At 53.9% G+C, this 11,945-nt stretch overlaps 2 protein-coding genes across 2 annotated transcripts; both read left to right on the forward strand.

Moving 5' to 3' along the window:
* Positions 1-3,178: 3,178 nt before the first annotated feature.
* Positions 3,179-5,017, forward strand: BZA05DRAFT_411354 (uncharacterized protein). Its single transcript, XM_051484986.1, has 2 exons — positions 3,179-4,067; positions 4,140-5,017. Exons 1-2 carry the CDS (start codon positions 3,312-3,314, stop codon positions 4,782-4,784), a joined length of 1,401 nt encoding a protein of 466 aa, XP_051335390.1. The 5' UTR covers positions 3,179-3,311; the 3' UTR covers positions 4,785-5,017.
* Positions 5,018-6,849: 1,832 nt separating this feature from the next.
* BZA05DRAFT_187214 (Spt20 family-domain-containing protein) lies at positions 6,850-10,412 on the forward strand. Its single transcript, XM_051479366.1, has 4 exons — positions 6,850-7,376; positions 7,463-7,612; positions 7,676-7,760; positions 7,829-10,412. Exons 1-4 carry the CDS (start codon positions 7,092-7,094, stop codon positions 9,925-9,927), a joined length of 2,619 nt encoding a protein of 872 aa, XP_051335391.1. The 5' UTR covers positions 6,850-7,091; the 3' UTR covers positions 9,928-10,412.
* The last annotated feature ends 1,533 nt before the right edge of the window (positions 10,413-11,945 follow it).

Consider the following 11,945-nt stretch of genomic DNA (forward strand, 5'->3'; position numbering starts at 1 on the left):
TTCCATCGCCGTATCCATCCACCATCATCCCACACACCCGACTCTCGTAAAGCCGTTAGTCCTCATACGACATCAGTCTATTGTCTACCACGGCTACACGTCATCATTTCACAAACATCGAACAAAAATGCCATTATTCCTGTCCTGAGTAATTTCACCACGATGACTTCCGTCTGCCTACGCTTGAATCCGAATTCGATACGAGAGCTCATAGTCATCAGCCATCATTCGATACTAGGGCTTGTCATCATGAGCCCTCATTCGGTACGAGTGCGATATAGTGAATAGCCATATTAAGAATCAATGGCAATAGAATGTTTCTTCAGGTAGATCTGTATTGAATAGCTCTACACGAAGCTATTCATTGATATTCAACTGAAGGGGGCCTTACGTGTCTGAGGAAAACCCTGCCAAAAGATGGTAGCATCTCGTAATTTCTTGTTCTTTATACGCCGGCAGCATAGCTGGCAGCTTATGAGTCTTATCACTGTTTATTTCATGCATTTGCTTGTTTGTAAATGACGGACTCTACCACTGCGACCAGCTGTGGCAGTATGGGAGTGAGATCGGCAGGTTACCCTATCGAGCCACCCTACCCATCGAGCCAACCCGCCCATCGAGCCACTCCGCCGATCCTTCTTCACATCACTTCAACTCTCCTCTGTCCATTCTTCACATCACATCCACTCTCCTCTGCCCATCCGTCTTCACATCACATCCACTCTCCTCCGCCCATCCGTCTTCACATCACTTCAACTCTCCTCCGCCCATCCTTCTTCACATCACATCCACTCTCCTCTGCCCATCCGTCCTCACAACACATCTACTCTCCTCTGCCCATCCTTCTTCACATCAAATATACTCTCCTCAGCCTCAGATCGTAGCCATGGCGGCAGCATTCTTCGACGGTGCAGCATTCTTCGACGGTGTTGCGCAGATCGTAGCCCGTCTTTCTTCACATCACTTCAACCCTTCTCGTCTCATCCTTCTTCACATCAAATTTACTCTCCTCTACCCATCCTTCTTCACATCACATCTAGTCTCCTCTGCCCATCCTTCTTCACATTAAATTTACTCTCCTCTACCCATCCTTCTTCACATCAAATCTACTCTCCTCAGCCTCAGATCGTAACCATGGCGGCAGCATTCTTCGACGGTGTTGCGCAAATCGTAGCCCGTCTTTCTTCACATCACATCAACCCTCCTCAGCCCTCGGCGGCACGACCTCAACCACAACTGTGTACGCTGTCCCCGAGCCGACCGAGCCATCGGGTGGTACCATCAACCATCATCGATTCATCCATCCAACCGGGTGGTACCATCAACCATCATCGATTCATCCATCCAACCGGGTGGTACCATCAACCATCATCGATTCATCCATCCAACCAGTGCCGCCCAACACCAACAAGACGGTTGATACGACTTTAGTTACATTAAGGGTCCTTTATGGAGCATACTGTGGGTCGGACGACTACTGCAAGACCTTTCACCCACGCGCAGATCTCCTCCCCATGGTTCGTCTTTTTGGACGTGACGAGAAATATCATCTACTATTCATCTTCAACAATGCTTTTCTTAACGGCAGGGAAGTTTATCGTGCATTCTTTCGATCAAGAAATTTAGAAACAGCATACCGTCTCCATGACCAACCGATTCAATTGGCTACCGGCCCCAGGGCCATAGATCTGCAGATGTTGCCTGCGGCATCACTCGTCGTGCACTTCCTCGATCAAACAATTGCGGCGAATTTGAGGCTGCATTTCTATGCAGCATTCCGTCTCCATGACCAACCGATTCAATTGGCTACCGGCCCCAGGGCCATAGATCTGCAGATGTTGTCTGCAGTGTTGGACGTTGTCTGCAGCGTCGGACCTAGTCTGCAGTGTCGGATGGGGGGGGGGGGGGGGAGGCGAGAGGAGGAAGTGAAGGTCGACGTTGTCTGCAATGTTGGATGAGGGGGAGGCGAGAGGAGGAAATGAAGGCCAAAAATATATGCAACGTCGGATGGGGGGGAGGCGAGAGGAGGAAGTGAAGGCTAACAATATCTGCAATGTTGGATGAGGGGGAGGCGAGAGGAGGAAGTGAAGGCGGACGCTGTCTGCAGTGTTGGATGGGAGGGAGGCGAGAGGAGGAAGTGAAGGTCGATGTTGTCTATAGCGTTTGGAGAGTAAGTGAAGGAGGAGCTGTTGGCGAGAGGAAACGAATGTGGTTAGTGGTCAGCATTAATGTTGGTGGATGGCTGGTTTCTTCTTTTTCTTTTCTTCTTCTTCTTTCATGATCATCATCTAGCAAATATGTCAAATGTACTGAGATAGATAGGAGAATTGGTAGGAAGATAGAACTGTTTTGTAGCTTGCTTTTTCTTCTTCTCCTGGCCAGTGTACTTCTATATATACAGAATATGTCTGCAATTGGGAGATATCCCCGCCGGCGAGACCAGACAACAGACCAGACAACAGACCAGACAACAGACCAGACAGCAGAACTCATCTCCTCCTCCGGATACAGTTCGCATGACTGAGTCCTTGACTCCTTCAGAACTGAGAACAGTGCTCCTTGAAACTTCACCATCACCATACAGCAGACATAAGGAGAGAACCTTCATGCGCTCCGCACGCCGTAATCTGACAGAATAGACGGTCAACCCCCCATATCCGCTCTCTCCTCTGTGTGCGCTTCCTTTCTCGTCAGGCCTGGAGAGGCATTGGCAAAGAGCCCTCGCACAACGGATAATGCGGCAGTCACTGCTTACAGTCGCGTTTGGTGTACTGCGGAAGTTGCATCGTGTTGGCTGGGTCAACACAGCTGAAAGAATGAAGAAGACTCCGTTCTGCAGTGGACCTGATCCACGCAAGGAAGGTGTGAAGAATCCCGTCCAGTTAGATTCCTAGACGAGTGCGGCATGATGACTGCCCACGTGCGTGCTCCCCTCTAGTTCAGATCCGCTCTAGCCCGATCGAAACCCAAATCAAAGAGAGCTACTTTCGAGCTAATCACAGTCCATCGGCAGCCCTCGATCGGTTCCCCTCATGCCTCATGCACGCCATCCGATCCTCCCCCAACCTCCTCCATAAACTAAGCGCCCGTACCCCAGCCTGCGCAGATCCCGCGCACACGGCAGCATCCCCCACACAACCACTAATCCGGCAATCCGCCGGCCTCCAATCCAACCACACAAACGAACGGAACGCGCTCGATCTTAGATACCTACCCCCCCTCCCACCCGCCGACCGCGCCCGTAAACGACCCACCACAACAAACCACGTAACTCATACCTGCCTGCTCTACATGCACTGACGGAACGGACGATGCCGCGCTCGCACCGAGGCCCCAGCCGCCCTGGGCCACACTCTCTAATCCTCCCGTTCGCGCTCACACTCACGACCGCCGCCCTCGCCTCCGCCGGTCTATACTTCTTCTCGTCTGAGTCCTCCCCACCGAGCTCGTACCCGGGCAGCGACAGTGAACACGAACCGCCGCGTCGCAGCCACAGTAGTGGCCACCACTCCCACCGCCGTCGCCGCCGCCATAGTGACCGTGTCCATGACCACATCACCGAGGAAGACACCGATGCGATTGAGGATTCGCGCCGGGAGGAGGAGCTTTATCGGAAGCGGAAGTCTGCTGCTGGCGTCATGTCCTATATGAAAGGCGCCGTGGAGAACTTTACGCATCATGACGACGACGATGATGGGCTCGCGTTCGAGGAGGACGAAGAGGTGGTGCACAGGCCGAGGCCAGGGAGGGATAGGCCGTCGCAACAGCCACCGAGACCGTCAGTGATTGACACCGCCACTGGCCGTCGGCCTACTGCCCCGTCATCAGCCCCCATCTCCGCCGTTACACCGAACCTCCCCGCCCAGAACAGCTACACCGCCTCAACCTCCGCCGCCTCAGCCTCAGCCTCAGCCTCAGCCTCAGCCTCCGCCGCCAAACCTGCCCAGAATAAGAGCCAATACGTTCCACCGCCGCGCAGGAAACGCCCAGTAGTACTTGTTGTCGAAGAGCGCAAGGCCACACACGGACATGATAGCGACGCCGAGTTTGAGGAGCTTCTACCGGCGGTGCGTTCTAGTTCCCCTTTTTATCCACACCGTCCTTGGTGTTGTGGCACTAATACGTGCGCCGTTTTTCAGCGATCGCTTCTCTCGAAAATCCCGCACCCGCTTAAGCTATCCAATACAATTCTGTACATCCTGATCCACTCTCCGCACATGGCTTCCGACAACCAGAGCACTACCGCACGGAAGGCGAAGAGGAATGTTAGATCGAGCGACAAGTTGACTGTCCTGGAAGCTCCCGAACCAATGCCTTCGCCATCACTCCAGGGCATCCGATTCCATGAGGACATGAACAAGAGTACTTTCGAAATCGCCAGCGAGATCCTACCCGACGGCACATCACAGGACAACATCGTGCCCTTCGCATCAATGGACGCGCTTGTGCCGCTCCTGCGCAAGCTGGCCCCTGACGTCGTGTACTTCGAAGAGGCGGCGGTGGATGCGGAGGGAAGAGTAGTGGATGAGGTTCTTGGTGGGAGATGTATCAACCGCGCGGTTGTGGTTGTGGGTGGTGGTGACGGAGTCGACGATATTGCGGGACTGGTTGACAGCAGCGATGAAGATGACGCCGGCGACAGGAGGCGGGGAGAGGGGAAATGGTGGGGCCCTGGGGCGCCCATCAGAATCCGGCATGGAAAGCGCGTGGATGTCGTTGAGGCGTGGACTGTCGAGGACGATTGGAGGAGCCGTATTGAGGAGGCCGATGTCGCCCCTCAGTAGGGCGTATTTGTGTGGGTGGGTGATGATATTTGATGACTTTGTTTTTTTGGCTTTCTGTTTGTTGTACGTATACCCGGTGTATTTCCAATTTTGATACTATCACTTCCTTCTTGCCTTCTCCCTTAATACCTACACCGAGGGTTGCTTTGTATATCATGCTTTTTTGGATGGATGGGAGGGAGGTCTGAGGGGAATGGAAAATAATCAGCATACCCAAGTACTGAAGTACCTACCTTGAAGCCTGACTGGAGTGAATCTTGAGGTGTCACTCGTGAGAGATGGCTCCATTGCCACATCTGCAGTCTGCACTGGCGAGACCAAATGTGTGCTTCCTCAATGCAATCGTAAATGCAGGCGCATAGGCTAGGGACCAACGCCCAGTCTCCAAGCTCTTTGTTGAGATATATGGGTGAACAGATGATAATATTCTATTCGATACAGAAAAGAAGAACCTATCGTCCACGGCGAAGGCCTCTATTTATGATTGAGCACCGAACAAAGTTGGCCGCCGAACAAAGTTGGCCGCTCATCAGAGTTCGCCAGGCCCGCTCATCAGAGTTCGCCTGGCCGCCGTCGAGACTCTTCCACCGCCAAACCTTAACTGAGATCTCCGGGCGACCAAAGTTTGACACTCTTCTATGGCCGGTGTTCTACATAGCCCAGTTTGTCCGGTTTTCACCTATGGGCTGGACTGGATTACCTATGTGACGTGGTCCGTCTCAAGGCCCGGACGGGACGGTGCAGCTTGGGGGTGTGACCAGACAGGACAGCCGGCAGTCGACTGCCAAAGATGTTCGGAATCACCGAAGAAAATTCCGGCAAAGGACGTTGCTGTGAGAATGATGGGGTTCTTAATGGAGGAGTCGGGCATCCGGTATGCAGAGAAGGTCTAGGGTGGAGACGGGGCAGAAAGAGACCGCGCGGATGATGTAAGGAATTACAAAAGTGTCATTTTGACTTTACGATACCTGCATGCTTCTAAAGAGGTAGCTGCTTCTGTAAATCCCCCGAGCAGAGTGCCTGCAATATATTCTCTATCGCTTCACTTACCTTCCCTCGTTCCTGCAAACAACCCAGCTATGCCCACCGTTTATGCCATCATCGCCATCAAAGAGCTTTACATCCGAAAACCACTAGTTTGGGTCTCCTCATCCATCCAGAGTGGGTCAATACCGTAGAATTCGCGCCTGATGGCAAGTTCTTCGCATCAGTACAATCAATGGTCTAGCAGCTTTTAGTATGTGGATGAAATCCTGGTGCCCCCCAAAGTTTTTAAGAAGCCATTGTACTTGCCACCGTTTAGCGGACGTTAACCGCAATGAGCCCAGGGCTTTGAAACTTGGTGTTTCAATGGGTAAGGCTAGACTGTTAGGATGGAGCTTAATACGTCGTTTCTCGGTGACGCTACGGTTTGAAGTGACTACGATCATCTTGTCCCCTCTACGGATGTCAAACACCAGCTTTATTTTGTATTCAGTGCTGTGTTCATCTTTCTTCATATGGCTTTTATATCACGAATTATGCACATGTCCGATAGTTTTCGGCCCTTCGGGACCGGCCGTGGGCAGCTGATTACATGCAATGACGTGCAACACCGAGTCAATCATGATGATGCACTCACTGACGTTCACTCGCCAAGTGAGAGGTGTTACCGCATTCTTAGACCTTCTCCGAGCTCTCCATTAATATGTATTCTCATTCAAGATCATTCCGGAGGTTGCCGTTACGCGGTAACTTCTCTCTCTTTCTCCGTCAGGTTGAAAGCGCCGCACGTGACGCCAAGCCTGGCACATATCGCCATCTCTCTTGCACTCGCGCCTGAAACTCGACTACCAACTTCAACTTCTCCAGCTCCCAAAATCAAAAGTCGCACAACCGCACGCTCGTTCCACTCCGCTCCTGCAGTTGTCGCCAATTCCCACTCTCTCTTTACGCGATCGCGCAGACCCCTAAATATCTCCTCCCCCCAATGATTGTGGCATAGAAGGAGCAGTCACTTAGCTATTGCAAGCGAGCAAGAAGCCCCCGTTTAACTTCCCGACCGCGCTGTCGCGAAACGCACCGTAACAGAGCCGCATCGAGGGGACCAGGACATACTATCACACACCACCCACCACCCACCTACCCTTCAACACTCGCGCGCATACCCCTCCCCCCAGCATATGCCCACGACATCCTCACAAAGCCCATCCTCAGTGCTCCCTATCTCCCGCATAAAGCTCCCCGCCTCCAATATGGCGGCTGCTGCCACCTCGAATCCTCCTAGGCTGACAGGAAAACATCCACCGGGCGGGTTGGCATCGGCGTATGGGCGGCCATCGGCCGGATCGAAGACGCGTCCCCAAGCGCTGGCGAATGGCGTTGGTGGTGGTGGCGGTGGGGCGGCGGCTTCTGCGACGGGGACGGGTACGCCTACCGCGGCTAGTAAGCTGGCGGAACGTAAGAGGGCCGCCGCAAATAATAAGGCAGCAGAACTGGCACGACAGAGGGCGAAGACAAACGGGGGTAACGACGACGACGACGCCGGTGGAGGAACCAGACGGGAATAGTGTTACGGCGAGGGAAGCTAGAGAGAGAGCTGCTGCGATACAGGTTCGTAGGTCGTTGCGCGCGCGCGCCGGCGGCGGTGGACCGTATGGTGGCGGAGGAAGCTATTGCTAATTCTTGTGCATCTGTAGAAATTACCGCCGCGACCGCCTGTTATATCTACATCTTACATTCTCAAGCGATTTACCGGGAAACCGCCGAGCTTAGTGTTACACCTCCACCAGCTTAACTTCCGGTTCGAAGGGCAGGATGGGAGTTTTGGATATGGCAGTCCTATGAGGGTGTGTTCTTGCGCTGGCGTTGCCGTTGCCTGAGCTGTAGCGCTAACTGATGGCTTGACTTAGACGATTCTGGAATGTGTCCGTAATGAAGAGATTCCCCATGAGCTCATAGAGGAGTTTAGGGATGCGGGGACGATGTTCTACGACGGTATGTGTGCGCGGCGGGGTAGGGTCATGGGGGCGGGGATAAACGGGACAGTGGTCTAACGTGCGCAGGCTGTTTGATTGTGCAGATACATGACCATCGGTCGGCCTCTTCCACGTCAACGTCGAAGGTCAAGAGCAAACAGGACCCCGGGTCGATACACAACTACAACGAGTGGATATGTCCGTCGCCGATGGTTCCATTCCCGACTCCGAAGCCCCCTGAAGCGGTCGAGAAGAAGGAGGAGAATAAGGACGGCAAACCGAAGGGACCGAGGATCTTCACCACAGTTCTACACCCCACCCCACTCACCCTACACTGCGACATGGCCGTTCTTGCCTCAACGCCCATGCCAGGCCGATCACAAACCCTTGCGCAAACTTCTACCACAACTACCCCACGGTTACCCCCTACCCGCCGAACGATATTGGACAACTCGAACTTGCACGATTTCGAAGCCAAGAACCTTTTGGCCACCTCTCCATCTCTGATCCTAACCCCGGCAAAATCTGTCGAACATGCAAAGATGATCCACAAGATACTTCAGCACCCACTACACTGCTTTCCATTGCCTCCGCCGAAGGCGCGGAAACGCACCATGGCCGAACTACAGGCGGACGAGGCACAGGCGGCAGAGCAGGAGCGACTGCTGCTATTTATGGACGAGCGCAGGTACGCCGCACACAACGCCAACGGCTCAGAATCCGCTGTTGGCGATGGATCCGGCTCGTCCTTTGAGCACAGCTTCAAGAAATTCAAGGTCATCGAAAGCATCAAGCTTGCACAGACCGAGAAGAAGAAGGAAGCGGCGGAGAAGGCCGAGAAGGAGCGGAAGTTGCGTGCGGAGCAAGATCATGCCAATCGTCAGCGCGCCGAGATGCGGAAGCAGGAGGAGATGGAGAAGCAACGGCAAATAAACGCTAGGAGGGCGGCGAGCGCAAGTCAGCAGGGGAGTCCGGTGCTCGCTCAGGGCCCGATGGGAAGCTCCGCTGCGCAGGTCAATGGCATTACTGCTACAACGAGGCCAGGTTCCTCGGGTGGCATGAACTCTGTGCCTATGAGCCCGGCGCAGCAACAACATACTGCTAATATGCGATTACAGCAGCAACAGCAGCAGCAACAACAGCAGCAGCAACTCGCACACGTTCAAGCGCAAGCACAACAAGCACAGGCACAGGCCCAGGCTCAAGCTCAAGCACAGGCCCAGGCTCAAGCGGCACAGGCCCAGGCCCAGGCCCACGCACAGGCCCAGGCACAAGCACAGCAGCAGGCCGTGCAACAGCATCACCAGCAACAGGCTCAGCAACAAGCCCAACAGCAACAGCAACAGCAACAGCAACAGCAACAGCAGCAGCAACAGCAGCAGCAGCAGCAGCAGCAGCAGCAACAACAGCAGCCCCAAGCCCAGGCAATGGCAATGCAACACTCCCTATCACAACACTCTCAGCATCAATCCCCACGGCCACAACAAGCCGTTCCCCGCCCTCAACAGCAAATCCCACCGCAACAGCAACCGCTTCAAATCCATCAGCTCTCCCAGACCCCACTCCAACAGAGTACCCCCCACTTAGCCTACATCAACCAACTCCGTCAACAGGCCCAAAGCGGACAGAACCCAATGGTTGGCGTCTCACGCCCACCACAGGCCCAACCCCAACATGCCCCAGCCGCACGCCTTCAACCTCCTCAGATGAGCCATCCGCACGCCTCCCCTCGTGGCACCATCTCCTCTCCACGGATGCCTCCCAACGCCACTTTGCAGCAACAACAAGCCGCACAACACCAAGCCGCTCTCTACCAACAACAAGCCGCCATGGCCGGACACCCGCAAATGATCTATGGCAGCGCAGCATACATGCAAGCCGCGCAGCAACAGATGCTCATGCAGCAGCAACGGCAGATCCAAGGCCGCGGTGGCCAGATGATTGGCAAAAACATGGCTGGCCAGATCCGAGCAGGGCAGATCGGTGGTGGCGGTGTCGGCCGTGGAATGCCCATGCAGCAGCAGATGGGGGTGCAGCAGGGCGTTGGAGGTGTCGGTGGCCAGGGTTTCCAGGACTATGGGATTAATATCGGGCCTGGCGGCGGGATGATGCAGCAGCAGGGGATGGGCGGGGTTAATATGATGGGTGCGGCGGGGAGAGGCGTGGGGATGGGACGGGGACGGTAGTTTCTCCATCGCCATCCTTTCCATTGATTGTGTTTCCGGTGTTGGGCGGATAGGGTTTGGTTTGGTTTTTTCTTCTCTTTCTTTCACTTTTTTTTCTTCCAATCGACTCGCAATTTGGCCGGATTATGCGGATTGTGGGAGTGTTAAATGTTACAGTGGTTTTGCGCTTTAGCTTTTCTTTTCTTTCTACTCCTTCTATTCCTTCTTACTTTTTTTTTACTGTTTTTTACTTTCTTTTCTTTCTTTTCTTTGCTGTTTTGCGGTCTTCTTCTTCTTCTTCTTCTTCTTCTGTCTTTTTGAGTGCTGCTCAGTGTTTACATGCAACTGCAACCAGGCGTTTATCGAATTGAAATATATGAATGGATACAAATTTCTGCGTTGGTCTGATGCTTTGCTTGTTCCGCCGTGCTGGCTGGTTAGGTAGTGGATAGTCAAATGTACTGGTGTTTAGATTTTGAACGGCTGCTGGTCAATGAAGATAGCGGGTTATTTGAATGGTAGAATCATTTGCCGGAATTGCAGAGCCTAGGCGGTGGTATATTCCCACTACGCCCGCTCGCCCCTAGGGTGAATGGGATACGGTACGGCCGATTATCGACACCGATCACTCGCCGCACGTGCCCGATTCGCCGCGCCAGTAGCCAGCTACTCTGGATACCTACGTCATACCCGCCCCGACCCGCCCGCCCGCCCGCCGCAAGAAAGAGAGAGAGAGAGGTATGCTGTGCCATGAAACATGAAACGACGATCGGGTGTGTAGATACCGTACCGTACCAGGAGATACCGTGCCGAGTGTAGACCCCCCCCCCCCCCCGCCACCAACCCCGACCCGGGGCAGGAGGATACCGGCAAGGTTCAGTAGGCCCGCAAGTGCAGAACTACAACCGCAACCTACAGCCCACAGCACAACACGGCAAAACCATCAGGACCGTAGGAGCATCAGTCTTCGGGACCACAAGTCTCCAAATCCCCAGTCTCCAATGGAACAAACCCTCGGAAAAAACCATCGGAACAGACCCTCGGGAATCGGAAACGGGATCGGAATCGCAATCAACCATGTACGCTCAAACCCGAACCGGCGTAAACTCCCATCCCAGTGCCCGCCCCCCTTCCCGGCCCGCCCCAGTGCCTACCCGGCCCCGGCCCCGGCCCCGGCCGCAAACATCCCCGGCCCAAACCCCCAGCTCGGCAGCACCCACCAGCTCAGCAACGTCCCTAGTCCACTCGCAAGCACATACCGGTACTGACACTCGCAGGTACTGCTAGCCTGCCAGTCTGCCAGTCTGCCACAGAAACCGAAATATTCTATATCCTGCCGTTCCTCTCCATCCTCTCCTTTCCCAATGCTCATCCGCTCAATGGATACCACCATGGCACTATCATATCAACTATGCATGATAGGTAGGTGAGTAAGTAAATCCGGACCAGCAGCACCAGCATATCCAGATTCCAGCCATAACACCAGCCATCATTTCAGCCATCACAGCCAGCCATCACCGTATCCAGATTCCAGCCATCACCATGAGCCATCACTATCACCAGTGAATCGAACGTAATGTACCGTAATGAACCATACCATACCGTACCACAACATAACATAACTTATGCCAGTCTTCGCATCTTCTTAGCCACGCAGCCACACAACAGCAAAGCATCTCGACAAAAGCCCAGCACAGCGTGGCACAGCGTGGCACAGCACAGCACGATAATAGTGGAGTAAAACAAACAAAACCCCTCCATAGCCCGACGGTGACCTTAATACCTAATCCACAATTGTCAAGTCAAGTCAAGTCTCAAGCACAAGCAACAGCACAGCATACCTAATAAAAGGACAAGAAGAATAGAAGAAAAGAAGAAGAAAAAAGGAAAGAAAAAAGGAAGAAAAAACACATCAAGAGAACAAATATCCATTCACTCCAGTCCAGTCCAGCTCCCCAATCCCAACCCAACCCAATCCCATCCAACCCAATCCCATCCCGTCCCATCCCGTCCCGTCCGGCCACTGCGCAATCCAGCTT

This window comes from Tricharina praecox (genome assembly GCF_024521635.1).
Source record: "Tricharina praecox strain CBS 144465 chromosome Unknown BZA05scaffold_35, whole genome shotgun sequence".
NCBI lineage: Eukaryota > Fungi > Ascomycota > Pezizomycetes > Pezizales > Pyronemataceae > Tricharina > Tricharina praecox.

Coding starts and splice junctions, on each gene's coding strand:
- BZA05DRAFT_187214 (XM_051479366.1), top strand. CDS start 7,092: ATGGGCGGCCATCGGCCGGATCGAAGACGCGTCCCCAAGCGCTGGCGA. Junction 7,613..7,675: donor GATATGGCAGTCCTATGAGG/GTGTGTTCTTGC, acceptor GGCTTGACTTAG/ACGATTCTGGAATGTGTCCG. Junction 7,761..7,828: donor GGGGACGATGTTCTACGACG/GTATGTGTGCGC, acceptor TAACGTGCGCAG/GCTGTTTGATTGTGCAGATA.
- BZA05DRAFT_411354 (XM_051484986.1), top strand. CDS start 3,312: ATGCCGCGCTCGCACCGAGGCCCCAGCCGCCCTGGGCCACACTCTCTA. Junction 4,068..4,139: donor TTGAGGAGCTTCTACCGGCG/GTGCGTTCTAGT, acceptor GCCGTTTTTCAG/CGATCGCTTCTCTCGAAAAT.